Raw genomic sequence first — 21,694 nt, 5'->3', positions numbered from 1 at the left:
AAACCATCAGACTTTAGTAAAAAAAAATCAGAATTGAGGATCAACACCTGTTGTGTGAACGTAACCCAAGACTTCTTAAACTGATACCTAACCAAGTATTATGAAATAGATTTACTTGAAATAAAGTTCAGATGTTGTAGTAGGATTTTAATGAATTGTTGTCATGTTTATGCGTTAGCTAAAATGGTAGCAGACAGAGAGGCTACAAAGGACATGAAGGATCTCTGCTCACCTATGTGTGCAGAGACGAACTCTGAGTTCAGCACCTTAAAGTCTTGCATGTTTTCAGGAGATGATCATCACTGAGCTGCAGGCCGAAACCACGTACTCAGTCACAGTGGCAGCCTACACAACAAAGGGCGACGGTGCACGCAGCAAACCCAAACTGATCACCACCACTGGCGCAGGTAATCCAATCATCACTGATAAAGATGAACACTGGAAGTCAGTCTCTTTCCATCTCCTGTGACAGTGCAAGGCTATGAGCAATTCAGATAATAGAAACAGAAGCAGTCTTCTTTTGTCATCGGTCGGACGTTCTAATGGCATTCTCACGAAAGACAATATGTGACATTATCCAAGTACTTTTAACTCTTTGCTGTAGCATTTGAACAAGTGCCACCTTTTATATTTTCAACCAGTTTTCTCCTCTGTCAGATTGCATTTGTTGCAGACAGAAGTATTATATTTCGTCTTTCTTGTAAATGGGAAAAAAGTGCAGTAGCCTACTATATAACCCTGCTGACCAGCAGTGTGCAGTAGCATTTGGGAGAGCAGCGGCACTGCAAATAGGCAAACGAACAAATGAATGAACAAATAAAAACAAACTGAGGTCAATGAGAACCTTATCACATTAACAGGGAGACACTGCTGCTGCTTGGATGTGATTATAATTCAGCTTCACAATGGACATGCTGTGAACAAGTTTATGGGTAGAACAACAGAGTTTTAATCCAAGGCAATCTAGGGGTAGAAGACAGACGTCTGCATCAGCAAATATCCTTTTCCTTCTAAATAGACTTAGGGTAAGGTTAAGTTATAAACTGTCATTGTGACAGAGTCACTGGTTAAGTGTTATTGTGAAGAATCCCAGCCTTTATTTTCAAAATGGGTGTGTCAGTCTCCCATTCCCAGACATTGCTCATCAAAACCTGCCAGAATAATGAAAGGAAAATCAGTCTTGAGAAAAACATTCTGGGTCTCCTAGTTGGAATGGCATCTTGACACAGAAAAGTTAAGGTATTTTGAAACCTTGATAGCAGCCCATGCTCTGATGAATGAAGAAAACAGCGTCCTTTATGTTTCTAAGAACTTTTTTCTCTATTCCCACCAATAGTTCCTGAGAAACCTCGCCTCATGGTCAGTACAACAAACATGGGAACGGCTCTCCTCCAGTGGCACCCCCCGGCAATAACCCACGGCCCCCTGCAGGGCTACCGCCTTCGCTTTGGCCGCAAAGACGTTGACCCACTGACTGTTATTGAGTTCCCTGAGCGAGAGAACCACTACACCACCAAAGAGATCCACAAGGGAGCCTCGTACACCTTCCGCCTTTCGGCGCGCAACAAGGTGGGCTTCGGGGAGGAGACGGTCAAAGAGGTGGTCACAAACGAAGAAGTACCGAGCGGCTACCCGCAGAACATTAAGGCAGAGGGAGCCAGCACCTCCACGGTTCAGGTCAGCTGGCAGCCCGTTCTCCTGGCAGAGCGAAACGGTCAGATAGTGAAATACGCTCTGCAGTACAAAGACATCAACAGCCCGCGGAGTCCGTCAGAACTCTTCATCACTGCCCCGGAATCAACCGTCCTCCTGGATGGGCTCAGGGCAGACACTACTTATGATATTAAAATGTGTGCCTTCACCAGCAAGGGCTCTGGCCCCTATAGCCCAAGTGTCCAATTCAGAACACAGCCTGTGGATCAAGGTAGGACCAGACACTGAACTTCTTATAGCCCCTTTTTTCCTCTTAAAAATCAACCTTTTCCTGCTCAGACCTGTTCAGCTGCAACTTCTGCCCTAATGTCTCAAAATGCTAAAGCTGACTCAACCAGAAGACTCTGGTATTAACATATTCCCCTATCATTAGTTTTTTTGTTATCCTATAATTTAAGACCTCCCATGGAGTAAGTATGTGTGTCTCTTTGTGTTTTGTCAGTTAAGTAAAGGTCAGTCATTACTGTATAAACGTGGTGTTGGTAAGAAGGTAAGAGGACAGTTTTCAGTTCAACATAGTACTGGTTTCAACCTGGTTTTGAAGGAGACTTTCCCAGGTAAGCACTAGTGCGTGGGGTCAAAGGAAGACGGACGGAGAGGGTGTTTTGTGTCTAAATCATCTGCTCCCCCTTTCTTTTAGCAGTGTTTGCAAAAAATTTTCACGTGAGAGCTGCTATGAAGTCGTCAGTGCTGCTGACGTGGGAAATCCCAGACACCTACAACCCGGCACAACCTTTTACTGTGAGTGCTCGCTCACCTTGCTCGCAGCTTATAACCCCAACACGTGAACATCGCGCGACACTTTCCCCCACAACGTTTAAATGAGACGTTTCTTTCTCCCCCATACACAGATCCTCTACGATAATGGGCAGAGTGTGGAGGTGGATGGAAAGCTAACACAGAAGCTTATCACGGGTCTTCAACCAGAGACACAGTACTCCTTCCTGTTGACCAACCGCGGGAACAGCGCTGGAGGTCTTCAGCATCGCGTGTCCACCATGACGGCTCCAGATGTCCTTCGCACCAAGCCCTACATGATCGGCAAAACAAATTCAGACGGGATGGTGACCGTAGAGCTCCCGTCGGTCCAAACTTCTGAGACAGTAAGGTGAGCTTGAATGATGCCAGCTTGGAGTGGTATGTAGCTATTTTGTAAGGTATTTGTATGCTGATGAAATAAAAATACCACTGAAAATATTTCCAATCAGACAATATTTTTCCTTCATTCAGTCAGCTAAAAGACAGTGTGCAGCAACACAGATGCCAGACAAAAATCATCATTGAAATCACAGGTTAAGAGGTTTCAAGAAAAATTTACCTCATTTGAAATCATAAACTTTAAACAACGTTGGTACACCTTAGTTAGGACGGGTCTTCCCATAGACTAATTATGCACAACACCTTGTCAGTAATGACGTATTTTTTTCCCCATAAACTATTTTCATTCCTCCCTGCTTTTGAGACTAATATCCTCTTCACCTCAATCATTACATACTAACGCAGCCGGACTCATTTGACCGCACTCCCCTAAGCCCAGTAAAGTCTCTTACAGCCTTTCAACAAAGCCCAGGATTGTCAGAAGGCTAGGGAGTACAATACATTGCACATGATGGCTTCCAACTCATTTTTTTTTTCTTTTGTTTTTTTGATGCTGCTGGTTGCACTTGGCCCACTGGCTTCCATAATACAGCTTAAGCTAATTAGTTTTGTATTAGCCTGCTATACTGACATTTGGGCTAATGTTGGTGAATTGCCCCACCAGAAAATCTCAAGTTTGGCAGTTTTGTTGCCACCTTGATGATGGGATGAGAATGCTTTTCTGTTTTTTTTTTTTTTTTTTTACTTAATCCACTGGGGACCTGAGTAAGAAATAACCGCCACTGGCAAAGTATCCTGAGCATGCTAAGCCACACACAGAAACAGAAACAAGTGATTACACATGACATTTCTTCTTTTTCTGCGTGTTTTCCAGGGGTTACTATATTGTGGTCGTACCTCTGAAGAAGCAGCGCACTGGGAAGTTTTACAGTCCCTGGGACAGTCCGGACGAGATGAATCTGGAAGAGGTGCGTTCCAGATCGTCTTAGAGGAAATTATTTAAAATACCGGCACAATCCACATTCTATTTCCAGGATTCTGTCAAGACAAGCGTCATAGCTCGGTCTGCAAAGTTGTGTGCGACGAACACATATTTAATTTCTCAAAGCAGGAAAAAGTACATCGAGACAGGTATGAGGACAGGGGAGACAGGCGATGAGTCTTTCTGATTGACGCAAATGGCTCCAGAGAGCACTGTTCATATGGAAATGAGAACATGAAGTAGCCATCAATTGGACTGCAAACTGCCATCCCATCTCCACCTTCTCCTCCTCCTCTTTGTATTTGCAGTAATTACCTGAAGAGCTTGCATCAGGCCTTAGCGGCTCTTCGCGTTTCAGGAAAAGCTAGCGCACACGCCACTTGACGTTTTATATTTAGAGCTACATGCACAAAGTTGGGTAATTTTGAAGCATCAAGGTGTGCAGCAGTGTTGATAGCTAAATGATGGCTTTTATAAATACAGATTTAGGATTAAAGTTTGAATCTCACATGTTGAAAGTGTCAAACTTATGAGAATTACTTTTCTAAGTGTGCTTTTCATTTGCTTTCAGACTTGAATCGCACAGTAGTTATATTTCATGTCTGAAGAGGGGGGAAAAATGCATAAGGCAGCTGAGCACATTTGTGAAAGTGGCCAAAGAATAAAGATATTTCAAATGGTTCAGTGTGTAACGCAACCAGTACCTTCAACAGCTCCAAATGTTTCTTTTGTATTCATTTTAAACTTATTTAATCATTTTGAAAGCCAATCAAAAGCTTGGTTAAGAATCATACATTTAACTGTTTTTATCCCGTTTCTGGCTTGAACTGTGATGTCATTTACCCTTTTATAACAGAAAACTATAAGAATGTCGGTCCCTTTCGTTGCACAGCTATTTCAGAGTCTGGCAAAGGCAGCGACACTTCTGATGTTTATTTTATTGGTTATAAACCTCGCGTTATATCATGGGTACAGATGGATAAAAGAAAACACAAGGGGTCTCATCCAGCAACGCCTTCGTGGCTCATGCCCGGAGGCCCGTGTCTGCAGCCTTGACCGATGGCCCCAAAAGTCACCGTCTCCGTCAGAATTTATTTGTTTGTCAATATTGGCACTCACCTTTTCACAACTTTTCCCAAGGGCAGCTAGATTTAGCCGTGTTGACAGGAGAGATGATTGAAGACATTATCGGGCAGCACCAACACCCCCGCAGCCAAAACAAAGCACACAACGGCCGAGGACACACACTCCGCAGTGTGAACGGCAGCCACACACACACACACATACACACACACACACACATGTTGGATATATGCATTCAGACAGAGAAACGGCTAACCAGGCGCGATTAGCATAATTATCATCCATGCTTTGTAAGAGGAAATTTGAATTTGACGACACCGGCTTGCATGAAGGGCATTGTTTTCCTTTCAGCCTCGTAGGATCATTATCACTTGTGGCTGGGAAAGAAAGGTGGTGAAATCATTTACCCAAATAACAATTACGGAGTCAAAACGGATCGGCGCGATGTCGAAACCCACAAAATTCAATGTCTGAATCCGTTTTTATTTGCGGCTTGTTTAACTTTTCTTCGTTTTATTTGTGTTGGATTAATTTTCTGCAGAAAATGAGTGGAAAATAAATTACAGTACACTTATCAAACGCCGCCAAGTTCTCCCCAGATTTTACTCGTCGATGCGTTTAAGCAGAAAAAAGCTTTTGATTGTATCAACAGAGCGATGCAAGTTTTGAATTAATTCAGTCCGTTTCTCACCGTTTGAAGCCGCCGGATAATCCTCAGCTGCTTTAAATGACGGAAAATTCACGCAATCTTTTAATCTCTCAATCTTTTGTCGTCAAATAAAATAAAAGCAGATGAAATAAGAAAAAAAAAAGTTATTGATCTTTCTTCTCATGTTCTGCCTTTTTTTTTTTTGCAATTAGCATTTTCGGCTCAGCAATCAAAAGAGATTGTCAGACTCAGTGAGTGCGGGGTTTGTTTTTGTGTGCGTGCGACTGGAACGTGCCCCACGTTATCAGCTGTTTTTTTTTTCTTTCTTTCTTTTTTTTTTTTCACTAAAGCTACTGAAAGAGATAAACCGAACGAGCCGAGGCCTTCGCTTCCAGAGGCACGCCGAGCCCAAAGCCTACATCGCTGCACATTTCAAAGACCTGCCCAAAGAGTTCACCCTGGGAGACGGCAAGATCTACGACGACTTTGAAAACAAACAACTCCAGAACGGCCAGGAATACATCTTCTTCGTGCTCGCCGTGCTGGAGATGTCTGAAAACGTACGTTTTGTTTTTCAGTTCTGTCCTTTATAAAAAAAACAAACACTGTAAACGGTTTCACGTTGTCCCTGTACCGCCCCAGATCTCGGTGTAACTTATTGGAATTTTATTTAATAAAAGTGTTATGTAGTTGTATCACCAAGCAACACAACAGACAAGTTAGGGATAAAGAGCTTTTTATAAGAAAATGTCAAAAGAATTGCATTAGCTTTGAAAAAAAAAAAAAAAGCATCACACTGAACACCATCACTGTGCTGCGTGAATGCTCCTTATCAGCAAGGAAATTCTCAAATATCCTCTACCTTGTTTGTGTTGGTGAATCATTTAAGATCTCATGAACATACATTTAAGTTTATGGTTGGAAAAAAAAAAGTTAAAAGGTCGGATGTGAATACTTTTTCAAGGCACTGTGATCTTAAAGCTCAAGTTCTCTCCCTGATTTCTTATTTAGTTCTAAAAACTGTTAAGGAAAAGGGTCAAATCCACTTCATCTCGGCCAAAGGCCGCAGTCTGCCTCTGGTTGTGTGTTACTCTGAGGGCTTGTGCAGCTTTGCCACGAAAACTTAAAGCAGCACTGGGAAGGTGTCCAAAAAGAACCTGACCCTGGATGCTTTAGGGAGAGAAACCCCCTGAAGACCTTCGCCGATCGCAGGAACACCTCGATAACAGAGCTCCTCTTTAATTGCATCCTACGTGTGGTCCACCTTATCTCCGCTGCTGCAGCCAGTGTGTCAATGTGCGTGTGTGCGCGCGCGTGTGCGTGTGTGTGTGTCAGTGCGGACGAAAGGGCAGAAAGCAGCATGATTAGGCAGCTGCAGGCAAGATGATGGATTTGATGAGCTCCAGGGTTTACAGCTCTACCTCGTACTCTCTCCACTAACCCCGAGTTCAGGTAGATAATGACGGACAGACGCAAATCTCTAATTTGCCCACTAACGCATACATTTTCTTCCCCGGAGACCATCTTTTTATCCCTGGTTTGAATATGAAATGGTTCAATCAGCTCTTTCCTTGAGAAGAAAGATACACAGATAATTGTAGTTGGTCAAACAGCAGCTGTGCAAAAAAAAATAAAAAAATTACTCAAGAGGAAACTTTGAATTAGCTTTGAATTTGCCTTACTGAATTCACCGCATTGCAAATAAATAGGAAACACGTGCAGCAAAATATCAGACGGGTTTTAAAACGGCAAAAACTGGACCAAAGTTCTGTTTTTTCCTTCTCAGATCATGTATGCCACCAGCCCGTACTCCGACCCAGTTGTTTCAGCAGACCTCAATCCCCAGCCGATCATGGACGAGGAGGAAGGTCTCATCTGGGTGGTGGGGCCCGTGCTGGCAGTTGTCTTCATCATATGCATCGTCATCGCCATCCTTCTTTATAAAAGGTGAGGACATTGCAGCGCATCAGAAACTCACAACAATCCGTCGCAGATAGAAACGCTCGACGTATTCCGCATCACAGAGCCTCTACCAGACATAACAGTGAGGTGCATGAGGCGCTTTTTTGTGTGTCTGCAACATTTGTTTCAATCAAGAATCCCCCCCGGAGTGTTTGTCGTTAAAAAAAGCGCAGTTTTAATTTTATCTGACCAAAGAACAAGGTTCATTTCATCATAAAAACTTTGAAAATAACAAAAAAACTCAGATTCTTAAAATGTATGTATTTTGCACACTATTATTTCTGTTGTGTCATTTCTTTTGGGGGGGTCACTACATCAAATCTTGAAATTTTTCTCCCATCCATTTAAAATGTAAACTATCAGCCATTTAAATGTTCTCATTAGCTTCTATCTCTTTAGTTCTGGGTTATAAAGAATCATAAAAATAAAGACACAGTATGGTATTTTGAAGTAAAGATGTAGGAACCCTGTTGTTTACTTAGCGACTGAGGAAGTTGGCTTGGCTCGCAAACAACCGGTTGCCGTCTAATGGTTGTTATGGAAACCTGTTGAATCCTAATGCCTCTTTTCCGTTGAGCGGTACGGCTTTGGTCAGTGCAGTTCGGTACCCTGTTTTATGGTCCGGTGTATTGAGGAGAGCATTTTTGGCAGTGACCTGCCTTGTGGCAAGATAAAGTTGGATCCTCGTCCAGCCTTGTCAGTCACAGTTCCAGTTGTTTTGATTATAGCTCTTAGTGTAAATTTGACCAGGTTTTAGCAAGGAGCTATTTTCTTGCGGACATTTCCTGACTAATAAAGATTAACACCCGTCCGGTTTACTAAAAATGCCTTGTTCTCCTCTTGTTCCCACTGTGAAGAGTTTATAAAACAAAACAAAAAAAAATAGGCTACTATGTCACATCATATTTATTCACCGGGGAAACAAAAATGAATCCATAAGGTAATAAACTCCTAGACACTTATCAATTTACTAGAAGAAAATTGTTTAGAAAATAGACGAATATTGTTTTATTGTTTTTTTTTTTTTTACATCTTCACCAGGGTGGCGAATAATTATAAAGGATGCTATATGAGTGGCAACATTGTAGTGCTGAATAAACTGAAACATTGAACCAAATTCCAGTATTCAGATGTAGAAAAAGTGATTTTTACCTTTAAGCCTGAGGCGCATCGATCCTTGGACTAAGTGTGACCTTCCTTCTCAGTAATTCACATTAATTCTAACATGAGTAATTCCAAACATGCATCTACCCGAACTGTCAAGCCATCAAAGCTCAGGCGCCCACAGTCCTTCAAGCAGACACGTCTGCTGACTGAAAGTTAATCACACGCCTCCCTCCACACACTCAGGAACTCTCTTTAAACTGTAGCAAACACTGCTGTAATGCTCTTCCCACTGAATGAAAATATCCCCCTCCCTCCTCCCTCCCTTTTTTTTTTCTTCTTTTAACTGGAACCCCCTAGTGATATTCTGAGCCCGTAATGTCACTGCTCATCAGTCAAGCGTAGGAGGGAAGAGCTTTGACTATCTGCTGCCTGTCACTGCATGTGTGTGAAGCTTTCAGAAGGACCCCGGGGTGTGGGCTCACTTCCCAGCCATCCTAACCTCCCCCCACCCCCTCTCCTCTCCCCACACCTTTCGCCGCTACCCATCCAGCTGGGGAACCTGAGCTACAGATCCTCATTTTTGACCTTATGCTCCCTTCTCCTGTGTCCTCCTGTTTCGCCAGGACACGCGCAGCCTTTAAGCATGCACCTGCACACATTTGCGCTCCTGCATCGTCCACTTCCTCGTCCGTCTCCTCTGGCCTTCTACATAACCAGTAGTTCATTCAGTCAAATATCTACGCCTGAGCTTATTTTCATGGGAGCCCTCAAGCTACAGCTTGTGGAGAGTAACAGCACAGTATGGCTAATAAAAATCTGTTGCAAATAGCCATATTCTACTTTTCTGGATTGTCACTAGCATCAAAATTAACAAAAAAAAAAAAAAAACGTACATATTTCTTTATATTTAAACTGGAAAATATTTTTTTTTTTTTACAACTTGATTAAAAAAAACTGAGATTATTTTTTTATTATTTATGATTAATTTTCTTTAGCATCTGTAAAGTGCAGTAGATTTAAACATCGAGTACCAGACTAGTTATTGACAGGCAAGGGGACATTTAGCACTAGAACTAGGTGATATTTCTCTTGAAGATCAATATTCATGGGGTAGAGAATGCAACTTTGATGCAACAACACAACAAAACCGTGGTGAGATCTGCTGAGCCTGGACATAAAAGTAAATTGTACACCTCCAAATACAATCATGGCAATAAAACTGATGGATTTTGTTTCAAATGGGGAAAAAAACCCCACCACAATCCCGTGCCCCATCACACACATTTCATTAAACTCAACGATCCCACGTGTCGTTTCATATAAAATACCAAATGCATGAATCTTTAGTGTGCGTCGTTTCTGAGTTTGATAAATGCATAAAACAGTGGAGTACAGGAACAGACACGCCAATTAGCAGTCAAGAGATGACTTTTTTATGCTTGAACAAGAAGCAATCAGCTGAAACTGCTTGAAATAGCTGAGATACATTGTACGAATCTTGGCTGCACCTGGGAATCTGTAGTGTTTGAAACAAAGAACCTCAAGGCTGCATAATTGAGCATAATCCCCCGAAGTGAAGCATCACTAATCTTGCACACAAAGCAAAAAAAAAAAAAAGAAAAGTCAGGCGAGATGGATTCATTTTTCTCTTGCTGCTTTTGATTTAGTTTCTGGAAGTCTCAGTAATATTAAAACCTAAAGGTCTCATTCCCTAATGTGTTGCCGTTTCTTTCTTTTATTTTTATTTTTTGCTGACCAATGGAGCAGCAAACCAGACAGGTAAGACTGCCAAAGAAATGAACAAGAAACAAACAAAAAAGAAACCTAGAACGTCTTGGTCAGTTTTTTTTTCTTTTGCATGTCGCTAATGAACACATCTTTCCCCTGCAAGAGAGGCATGTCGCACATGTAAGACAACAGGAAAAAAGCACATAACTGGGCATTGTCACTGCACGGTTTTGAGCAAAAACACAGTTTTATGTTGTTTACACAAACATTTAAATAAAAAAATGTGGAATAGCATCTTAAATACTTGCACGTAAGAGGACAGCAACAGTTATGTATACTACTGCCAAAATAATCCAGTATTATGAATATTACTACAAGAAGAGTCTTAGCCATGATATTTATCAGTTACAACATGGTAACATACTAATACGTAAACGTATGTTGGCAGGTTATCTGCTCCAGCAGAGCCTTCAGTCAGCTGCTTAACAGACATTTACTTTGCCAACTGTAGTTTCAAAACACTGTTAGATTAATACAAATGTTAGTTTCCTCTTATTTAGTTTTGGCACCGTGACTGTTAGTTGTTTTTTTTTTTTTTAAACCAGAAATATTTAAACCAAGGTAAAAGTGACTTTCTTGTCATTGAGGGAAGAATGGTGGAGCCTTCATTGAGTGAGCTGACCAGCAGTGTGCAGGCAACAACTAGTGAATTGGGACATTGCTGCAATATTCAGTACTTGGAAGAACTGGAGAAATGTCTGTTGTTCTGACAGTTTCTCTTGCATGAAAAGATGTTGGAAGGCTGTTTGGATGGTTTGATGACATTTTTTTTTAGCTATTTTTAAACTTAACATTTCAAAACGCTGGAACGTCTTTTTACCAGTAACTGGTTTATACTTACACAAAAGATCCCTTTGAACTGAGGTATGTTATTTAGCATTCCACATGTGACCTTTGGTACGACAGTCTTGATTCATCCCGCATTTCTTTATAAACCACTTCTGGGACCTTTGAAGGTTTGTGTTTTTTAGTTCTGTTCAGATATTGGCAGGTTTTACTATTAGGATTTTAGGAGAATTTTTTTTATTTATTTTTTCTTCTTTGCTAAACTATTTCAGTCTGACCTATTAATTAAGACAAGGAGAAGCTAATGTGGTGACGACATGTAATATAATTTCTCAAGAAAACGTTTTTTGGACGTTTGCAACATCATTTGTTGCAATTTCTTTCGTCGAATATGAAAAACATACCATTGGAATACCTGGAAAGACAATGACACTTGAACATCTTCAAAGGTATTGACAAACTGAAAACCATTGTTGCAGTAGCTCTTGTGGTTGATTATGCTTAGTGTACAGTGGTCATAGTTGTGCACTTGTTAGCATTCTTGCCTTGTAGCTAAAAGGTTGTATCTCTACGTACCTCGCCTCTTACCAAGTGGGCATCTCAGGCTTGTGATTTGTGCATCAGATCAGGATATAGTTTTATTTGGGGGCTTCGTCAAGGATACGTATATTTAACTTGTAATGACATCTAAAACAAAGCTGAAAACTGAATGGATAAGCATCAAATTAAAGGCTTTAATATCAATTTAAAAACTGCAATGACAAAAAGCAAAGAAAGGCTTACTTAGAATCTGACAGAGCAGGTAAGTTAATAAAATAAACTAGAATAAATCTGGTCTCCTTTTAAACAGAAGCCCAGATTTAGAGAAGCAAGGACAAAAAAAAAGATATCATAATTTGACTTTTTTTTAAATACACCCTTAAAGCTTAAATGCAAGAGTTTCCCTGAATCAACATTAAAACATTATGCCTAAGCACAAAAGAATAATCCTCAAAGAGCTGTTAGCTGAAAACCTGTACAGTAGATCAACTAAAGGATGATGTACTGCATCTCTCAGGGCCTATGTCAGCTCCCTGCTGGATTTTTTAAAATTATTATTGTCTTTATCTGCTGTAGTTACTTGTTTTTTTAATGACTTACACTTTTGTACTCATCTTGTCCACTTTCTTTGTTTTAAAGCAAATTATGGATTTTATGCTGAAAATGAATGAAAAAGCTGAAGTCCAAATAAAGACTAGTGAAGTTCTTCAGGCAGCTTGGGGATGTATTAAAGACCACTTTAAAAGATTAAAAATAAAGCATGCTGTGCAGGCTTATAAGAAACAAGGACTGGTTTTGCACCGTGCCATATAATTAAGCATATGTACATTAACAAACTCTGGTTTCAGTATAATGCATATAAATCCTGGACCCAACAAAGCCTTCCAATTTTTTTAAAAGCTGAATGCATGACCTGACACTCTCACTGAAACGTGAACATTAAGCTTCACTAAGGATGGAATTAACCAGCTAGAAGCTATTGTACTGCAAGCCATTATACAATGAAGAGATGTTACTCAGACTTTCCCCTGTAGTCCTGCATGCCGAGAGAATGTAGTCCTGTCAGCTCCTTAATTACATATTTCCCCTCATTATTCATGCGACAACAAGGCGCATTTTGAGGTTATACAACAATAGAGAGAGAAAAAAAAAAAAAGGCATCTGTTTTCTTGGCTGAGATAATTTGAATTTGTTTTATATCCCGCAGAAAAAGAGCAGAAACCGAAGCCAGAAAAGGCAGCCTTCCAAACAGCAAAGAAATGCCTCTTCATCATCCGACTGATCCGGTTGAGCTCCGGCGTCTTAACTTCCAGACACCTGGTAAGTATTCCAGATCAAGCGTTGTGTGAAGAAGAAAAAACAACAAAAAACTGAATGTGCATCTTGGGAAAATAGTCTGAATGCCACTGATTGCTTTCTTCAAGGGAACAAAACCAAATATTCCTCTTCATCACCCTTTCTTGGTAAGATTGACACTGAACAAGGGAGCGTTTTGCACAAGAGGCAGTGGACAGGTGCTCTGAACAGACAGAGAGGGTCAATACTGACATGGGTCTCTCTGGAGACGCCTCGCTGTGGAAAATCCGGAGGCAGGAATGCGGGCTCGACACTTCAGTGGCATATGTCATCGCCGTCTGCATCTGGGTTGTACAGGTCATTACTGCTTGTCACGCTCACCCAGAATAGCACAGACCTGCATTGCAGGAGGCGAGCGAAATACGAAATTAATCACGGCTGTGTGAAAACCACGAGCTGGCGAGAGGATGACGAAACCCGTGTTTTTGCGGCTTCGAAGTCGTTCGCATTTTGTCGCATTCCAAACATGCTGAGATTTTATCTGATAAGCCGACACAAAGTAGTGCAATCAAACCTTGCAAGGTCGTTTTCAAATTATTTTCCTACAAAAGTTTTAAAAGTGTGATATCAATTTGTGTTTGTTCCGCTTTACACTGATACCCGTAAATAAAATCCAGTGCGAGAAGATGCACTTAGGAGTCACCAAGCCAACAACTGGAGTCCACCTGTGTTGAACTGATTCTTGATGGAGATTTGCCTTCCAGCAGGACAACACAGCAGCCAGAGCTACAATGGAACAGTTTAGATAAATGTGCAAAATTGACAACATATCCTGAAGAGTTTGCAGCTTTAATGACATTGATGCCCATTTCAGACGCCATTCTACTTCATAATTCCATACTATTTTGTGTCGGTTTATCAAATAAAGTCCCAATTAAATGCACTGGAGTTGCAATGTGATAAAATATGAATCCTTTGGCAAGATGCTGTATTACCAGGAAAGGAGACACACATTTTCTCCAGGGCCAAAAGTGGCACATTTTAATACAGTTTGACTTTCTTTGGGTCTGACTGCTTCAGAACGGGTGTTCAGACGCTGCCAATAACGTTGTAATATGAAACGCGTATTTTTCAGGTCAGCTAGCCCAAAAGGGGGATAAATTATCCCGGCAGGCTCATTTGTGCATATTCAGAAAAGCTCCGTTGGGATTTTAGGGCCATTACAGATCATTTTATCCAAGCAGGAGGAGTTTTTTTACCTCAGCCTGGAACTGATTCCAACCATCCTTCCACTATTTTTCTCACCTCTCAAGCCGATCTTTTTTTTTTTTTTTTTTTTACTTACTTAGAGCCAGTATCTTGGCTCTCTGAAGCTACAGAAAGAACCAAATATTTTTCTTCTCACCACAGGACCACTTTCCTCCAAAGCACTTCTACCTAAGAACACCTCTCTCTGCTGCACTTCCCCTCCTTTTCACCTCTTCACCCCTCTCATTGGACATTTTCATCTTAAGGATTCTTGATGTCTGAACGATGGCATGTCAGGAAAGGCACTCTCGTGGTTGCACCTCAACCCCTCTCCCTCCTCCCCAATCCCTTTAGTAAAAATGGATTTTGAGTGGCGCACTGCAATAAAGGCAGTCCTTGCAGTCGTTCGAAGGGATGTATAAGTGGGTGTGAAAACGTTGCAGCTTCCATTTGCTAATGCCCACTTGTGCCAGAAACCAGAATGAAACGTAGTGTCGCATAGAGCGCCAGGCGCCCAGCTTGGCAAAATAACACATCCTCTCTTCCGTCATAGCCACAGTGAAACACGTTGCTTTGGTGAACATCTCTTCCTGGACCTTTTTTTTTTCTTCTTTTATACAACCTGACTATAAATTATTTATACAGTGTAATTCTGCCTCGTGGAATCAAATCCATCTGAACTGCTGCAGCACACCAAGTCTGTTAAGTTAGTTTTAAATTATTACAAACTGGAGACGGCTCACTCGAGATTATTTTATCCTTGACGTAACTTTGTCACATAATACTACATTAAACCCAGTAGAGCCGTTGTGTGTGTATGCTTGAGATCTAACTTTCTAATACAATGTTCTGGATTCTGCTTTGTTCTTTGATGGCATGTGGGGTGGGGGGTTTGTTTGTTTTGTACCAACTGGGATTTCTAATCCAACACTATGGTGGGTTAAAAAAAAAAGTTTAAACTAATATAAACAAAACTCTTCTGTTTCTGAAAGCATATCTGCCCCGACACATACAACCCTAATTAGCTCTTACTTCCTCTGATGATGATCAGCTTGCTTTGTCGCTAGGCTAACATTAGCATTTTTCTCCAGGTTTTGATATGACTTGTTGATAATTAAGTTTGTAACATATCTTATTAGATATATATTACAGCTATTTCTTATTGGAAAAATAACTTACTGGAAAAATTGTCCTACTTAAATTTGTTGCTTTGTTTCAAAAATTATAGACGCTAATGATCAGAGCTGCCCTTTGTGTAACCCTCCCACAAAGACAAAAACAGATGCCTCATGAGACCATATGCTTAAACACACATAAACATCATTCTAAAAAAAAAAAACAACTTAATTTTGTAGGGAAAATGCATATTTGTTCTGTGCAAAGACGACCATCAAGCCACCCGTCTTGCTGGCTAAGATTATAAATTGATGCCATCAGAATTTGAGGTCAGTCAGACAAAACCTCCTTTTGATAACACCAGTCATTTACAAAGGACTGGTGGCTTGATCAGTGCATCTCTACCAGTTACTCTTCAGAAATGTCCCTCCAGATGAAATTGGAATGAAGAATTTGTCTAATATTTATTATCTGTAATAAAATGTATTTTTAGTTGTGATTAATCCTTATATACATAGTCTCTGTTCAGTAAACTAAACAAATCATCAGATCATTCAGTCTACCTCTTCCCTGTGAAATTAGCACAGTGGCATCACAATATTTTGTATGTTGCTAATCTCCCATATAGTATAGACAAAATCAGCTATTTCTTATCCTTTTTCTACCTTTTGTCTTGTATTTTTTTTAAACTAAAAACAGTCATCACATTGCTGTGACGTCTATAATAAAGTTAATTTCACCCACATTTCCTCCACAGGTTCAGGTGCGCCCAGTCACCCCAGTAACCTCCATTTGTCAAGTTAGTTGTTCTCGATTATGCTTTTTGACATGACCCATAATCGTTTTCTTTAGCCTCAGTTCTTTCCTCCTTTTGTTTTTGCTAAGTCTTGTGTCCACATCCGCATCTAATTCATCACGCCGTTTAACACCATTGTCATCGCAGGAGGCAGAGTTTGAAATGACATCACTCAAAGCAGATGTCAGCAGCCTAACATTCAGCGTGTGACGTTTGTGTGTTTTGGGGGATGTTTGTGTGTGTCCGTGCACACGCTGTCATTGCTAACTACCCACTGCGGCGTTCTGTGTGAATAACGTTTTTCTCTCTCCGTAGGGAGTGGGGGCTAAAGTGTGCTCGATGGCCTCTCATTGGCTTTTGTGTCTCTTTATTAGCATGGTCACTGCTTTGAGTAAAACAAACTAGCCTAACAAGATTCACTCTTCCACCTCCACCTCTTATAATCATATGCTGGTAATCGAGGCTTGTGCCTGAGCGATGATCGGTCCATCTTGTTTTTTTTGTGACAGGTATGGCGAACCATCCTCCGATCCCCATCATGGAATTGGCCGATCACGTAGAGCGCCTGAAAGCCAATGACAACCTAAAGTTTTCCCAGGAATATGAAGTAAGTGTCAACTCTTTGTTATAGGTACAATTTAGTTAGGGTCAAAACTTCTTGTGGTTCTTGAGAGTCACTTAAATATTTAGGTGTAGTCACCACAAAAAAAAAAAAAAAAAAAAAAAGGAAAAAAAAAAACATCAAGAAGCAAAAGTACATGTTTGCTGTAAAGTTTGTATGAAAACATTAAGACCAATGGTGTTCCCAAAGGTTTTGGCCTTTGTTGAGTCAAGATCCTTCATAAAGTCAGTCAAACTCTGCTTTTCAAATAAAATATGTAAGAAGTCGCACAATGAGGACGCATGAAGAGTAAAACAAGCAAAGCATAATGTAGCCATCTTATGATATTACTGTAGAACCTAGAAGTCTAAAGCCCTTTGGGATCTTTTAGTTCTCCAACAATATGAATTAGTCCCGTATGCCAGTTGATAATTTAGCACTATGCCTTTCATAGATCCTTAAAATAAAAAAAAAATCTTCAAAAAAGGCCCCAGCTGCATTTGAAAAATAATTACCACTACCCTGTTCTGCCCGTCTCTCTGTGCTGATCATTCAGCTCCTCCATAATCTACGAGGTCACCTTGTGGGCCTCAAACTGCCAAGCTGCCAAATCATTAGTGCCGCTTAAGTACCTTTCTATTCCAATTTCATACTGCTTATTTCAGAGCAGTGGAAAGCAATTTTATGAGCACAATGTAATAAAGATTTTTATATTGTAAGCAACGTTGCAGCCCATTGTTTGAACATATTTTGGTAAAAATCAAACTGAGCCTGACTTTCCATGCCTTTGTTTAGGATAGATTTGGACAGGACATATTGATCAGAAAAATACGTCCTTGGGAGGCTAATGTTTGGGGTAATTGTGCTAAAATTAAAGGGTTTAGCTTGGCAGCTAGAGTACTGGAGATTTTTTTTGTTTGTTTGTTTCCTTTTGGAGAAACCTGCATCAACACTTTCTCTGGGATCCGGTTACAAAAGCTTGGTAATACCTAAGTTGTGCCAGTAGGGGGTGATAGCGTGAATACTAAATGCATCAAAATTCAACAGAAGAAATTCCTGAACATGGCCAAAGTAGATCTGGGCTGAAGATTTGACCTAAAGAGTTGTACCTCATAACGCAGGACATTTTTCTTACCGGCTTTGATAATCAGTGATGAAATGCAGTTTTGTGACTCCATTAAACAATATTTACCAAGAGAAAGTTCATTGGTAATTTTAGTTTGACAAAGGGTCAAATTTCAAATGTGAAATTTAATGTCATATACATTTTTTCTGGGCTTAACAGGGATCAGAAACAAAACAAATGGAAAACAATATTGACTAAAATGATGATGATTATTCATTATTAGTTTCTTATTCACTTAGCAGAGAAATAAGGTGGCGCACAGTCAATAATAGCCTTTATGAGAATGAAATTGTTTATGGATAAAATAACTGGAGTTCTCTGGAAGTCATTTGTCATTAAAAAAAAAAATCTCTCCCAATGCAATTTGTGCATATTTTTTTTATATTTTACCTATTTCTTCTTTCAAAACAAAGGTAATCTTTAACTCAAAAAACTTTGGGCGTCAGTTTATTTCCACCATGGTAGCTCTTTTAAGCTTGAGGGCTTGCAATGGTTAGCATGGCTAGTGTAAGTGTAACTTTTCCATAGAGTAGTATTTCATTAATATTTCAAAGCCTTTCTGCTTCACTGTGTTTGTGCAGCCGAGAAGGCCTTACAGCAGCACAAAAAGGAAAAAAAAATCAATATTATGCATAGCAGAAGCACATAATGTACGTTTTCAGCTTTTACTCTCCAACAAATGTGCTATTAGAGTCGGCAAAAGCTAAAATAGGATCTGGGGTCAACTGAAACATCAGACATACCAGGCGGAAATATTTATAAGTGCTTTTACTTTAAAAAAAAAAAAAAAGGAAAAAAATCCCCACATTCTAGCTAAACAGGACCTGGACAGTATCTGAATGCATAAAACCCTGTATGGCCTTGCATATACTCTAAAAGAAATGAATTAAACATTTGTCAAAAACATCAGATCCAACTTTCATTTGCAGTTTTTTTTTTTTTTTTTTTTTTTTTTTAGGAGAATTTAAGAATGTGGAAACCTCCTAAACGTCAACAGTCAATGTTCTCTCATGTAATTTTTATTCATCTTGTGTCAAAACTTTTTATTGTGGTAACAGTGTGATGCTCTTCCCCTTGCCAGTCCATTGACCCCGGTCAGCAGTTCACCTGGGAGCACTCCAACCTGGAGGTCAACAAACCAAAGAACAGATACGCCAACGTAATTGCCTACGATCACTCCAGAGTCCTACTCTCAGCTATTGACGGTACGTCTCCCTTCCTAACTGCTGCATTGCTTGTAGTGATGACCCATAGAAACATGTTTTAAAGACCTCCTGGGCATTTTTACACTGTTAAATTTCATTATATTCATACATGAATATGAGTGGCGGCTCATATAAGAAACCCCGGTACATAACAGTGATGTTTGTAGTAAACATTACCTGTTCATTTGTGTTTCTGTATTTTTTTGCCAACAAAAAAAGCAGATTTGACAGGAAATGCCATTTTATAACATAAATATACAAAAACAAACATATGGCAAATTTGGCTGCAGCTCAAATGTCTCATTGTGACAATTGAATTGTGACAATTTGCCATGTTATATAGTCAGAATAAAATATTGGTGCAAATTTTACTAAAGTACATTGTTACACAAACTGGTAAAAAATGCTTGTCTAAGAAATGTCAGTTGACTGCAGTTCAAGAGTTTGTAGCAATCCCACCTCCTGAGCAAGCATTGGAGAGGAACCCGTCCCTTTAAACCCGTCCCTTTAAACGGGAAAAGCCTCTGTTCTGGAAGTGCTGCACTTCCTGGTTCTGGAAGTGCAGATGGTCAATTGCTGTGACAGGAGAATCCACAATGTTGATGACAGCAAAATGTGAGTCAATTTCTTTGGGCAGGAGATAAATACAGCTACAAACATGAGTACTGGATTACCTCAAGAGAAACACATACTTTAAGACATACTTTTCTAATCAGAGAAGTTATGTCAGTAATTTTGTCCAGGAGAGAAATTAAATTAAACACAAAAGCACTGAGCAATGAATGCTTTCTTTTATCAGGAGTGCTGTTTATAAAAAAATAATACAACTGACTTAATGGTAACAGTATCTCCATAAGAGCTTTTTTTTTGAGATGTACTGTTTCTCTGAAAAGAAAGCTCACAAAGTTATTAACAGCAGTAGCAAAAATCCAGAGAAGAAAAACATGACTTTCTATTAAAAGAGTGTTCAGTAAGTCAAAGGCAATATAATCTCTGTCAGTAGCATCCATAGAGAAATTCAGCTACTTCTGGACCAGATACACTGGACCAGGAGTACTTTCTATCTAATTTTGCAGGAAAACCTCCCATCACAAATACACACAGAGCCAGAGATATATATATATATTTTTTTTTTTTTACCAAGTATACTCTCTACGAATGAATGATTGAATCAATAGTCTTCCTGTACAGCACAAAAAGGACAATTGTTGGTGTGAACAGGCAAAACTTAAGCTGCAGTGTTAGAGGGAGGAATGAAATGACATCTATAACGTGTTGCACATCAGTGCTCCCTGTACATGAAAAGGCCTTTCTGAAACTTTCCCTGCAAAGTACTAACTCATTCATCGGTTTACGATTAAACACAACTGCGCCCACACAAACACACACACACACACACACACAAAGCTATTAATTAAGCATTTCCACTCAGCTGCTCCCATGGAAGAAAATGGGAAAATAAATAAAATAGTAAATGGATAAAGTGACTTAGAGAGCATCTTTTTTTCCAGTCTATTAGAAACCGCCCACAACTTAAAAGTGTTGATGGAGCTCCATTAGCGAGCCACTGGAAAAAAAAAACAAAAAACACATCTGCTGAAGACACTGCTGCTTTCAGATGGACACGAGAGACGATTCTTAACAAAAGCATTTTGGCAAGCAGTGCATCTGTTTCTTTATGTTCTCTGTGCAAACTAGTCCACAGAGAAACAAACAAAGGGAATTGACTTTAGAGTTTGAAGTTAAAATTTACATATGTGGACATGATTCGGCAGGATCTCTGGAAAACAGGCGTTCTGTCTGCGATGACTTCACTGTATTTACTCAAGATGTCTGAACGCATCCATCAAGTTCTGCTGAATTAAAGTTGGCTAGCCTTGATTAGTTTATTTAGTTCTACTTAAACCCCGTAAAGTTTATAGAAGCACTTTAATTCATTGAATACCTATCAAGTTTATTATTTCAGTAATCCCTATTCAAACGAGGACACATCTTAATTTTGATGATTGTGGCTCACACGTAGGGCTGCACAATGGTGGAAAATCATACAAATCAATTGTTAGGGAAGTATTGTGGAGACAATATCAGTTACAATAAATCCACATCTTCCTCACTGCTGTGGTTTCTCATCTTTGCTTCCAAACAACTCTGTGACATTTACCGTCCAGGAGACTGTAATCTGTGTCAAAAGTGTGCAACAGCTGCAGTGACATTCTGCACACCAGTGTCATATTCAGCCTCCTGGACAAGGTGCAAACTCATGAAACTTTGAGTATATTTGCCAATAAATATCATACTCCAGAGTTCTTTGCAATATTAATACTCTAAACAGATGAAAATATAATGGCAACAAATTAGAAAATTAGAATGAGGGCAATAAAGTTTAATACAAAAAATGTGCTGGCCTACACACACACACACACACACACACACACACACTGCTAACTCTACTGTTGGCGACTCCACCGCAAGGAGTCGCCAACAGTATTTATTTATTTATTTATTTTTAAAAAAAATAAAAATAAAAAAAATCTAAAAAACAAGCCGAAATCTGGAAGTAATTATCAGACCTTCAGTATGTTCTTCACGATACCTTCA

The 21,694-nt window shown here is 39.8% G+C and overlaps 1 protein-coding gene across 7 annotated transcripts in view; it reads left to right on the top strand.

The window, feature by feature from the left end:
* Positions 1 to 270: 270 nt before the first annotated feature.
* LOC103143423 (receptor-type tyrosine-protein phosphatase delta-like) overlaps positions 271 to 21,694 on the top strand; it is a 40,520-nt gene continuing 19,096 nt past the window's right edge. Inside the window, exons 1-12 of one of the 7 annotated variants that reach the window (XM_016675218.1) lie at positions 272 to 407; positions 1,337 to 1,924; positions 2,357 to 2,454; positions 2,565 to 2,821; positions 3,686 to 3,779; positions 5,876 to 6,085; positions 7,312 to 7,472; positions 10,362 to 10,373; positions 12,916 to 13,028; positions 16,126 to 16,167; positions 16,674 to 16,771; positions 18,973 to 19,096. In XM_016675218.1, the coding sequence (XP_016530704.1) occupies positions 293 to 407; positions 1,337 to 1,924; positions 2,357 to 2,454; positions 2,565 to 2,821; positions 3,686 to 3,779; positions 5,876 to 6,085; positions 7,312 to 7,472; positions 10,362 to 10,373; positions 12,916 to 13,028; positions 16,126 to 16,167; positions 16,674 to 16,771; positions 18,973 to 19,096 (1,912 nt within the window). In that variant the 5' untranslated portion in view covers positions 272 to 292. Of the gene's footprint in view, positions 408 to 1,336; positions 1,925 to 2,353; positions 2,455 to 2,564; positions 2,822 to 3,685; positions 3,780 to 5,875; positions 6,086 to 7,311; positions 7,473 to 10,361; positions 10,374 to 12,915; positions 13,029 to 16,125; positions 16,168 to 16,673; positions 16,772 to 18,972; positions 19,097 to 21,694 lie in introns of all 7 variants that reach the window. The other 6 variants (XM_007559971.2, XM_016675219.1, XM_016675221.1 and 3 more) reach the window with 6 other exon arrangements.

This window comes from Poecilia formosa, unplaced genomic scaffold, assembly GCF_000485575.1.
Source record: "Poecilia formosa unplaced genomic scaffold, Poecilia_formosa-5.1.2 Scaffold111, whole genome shotgun sequence".
NCBI classification, from domain to species: domain Eukaryota; kingdom Metazoa; phylum Chordata; class Actinopteri; order Cyprinodontiformes; family Poeciliidae; genus Poecilia; species Poecilia formosa.
This window is presented reverse-complemented; position numbering and strand designations above follow the sequence as displayed.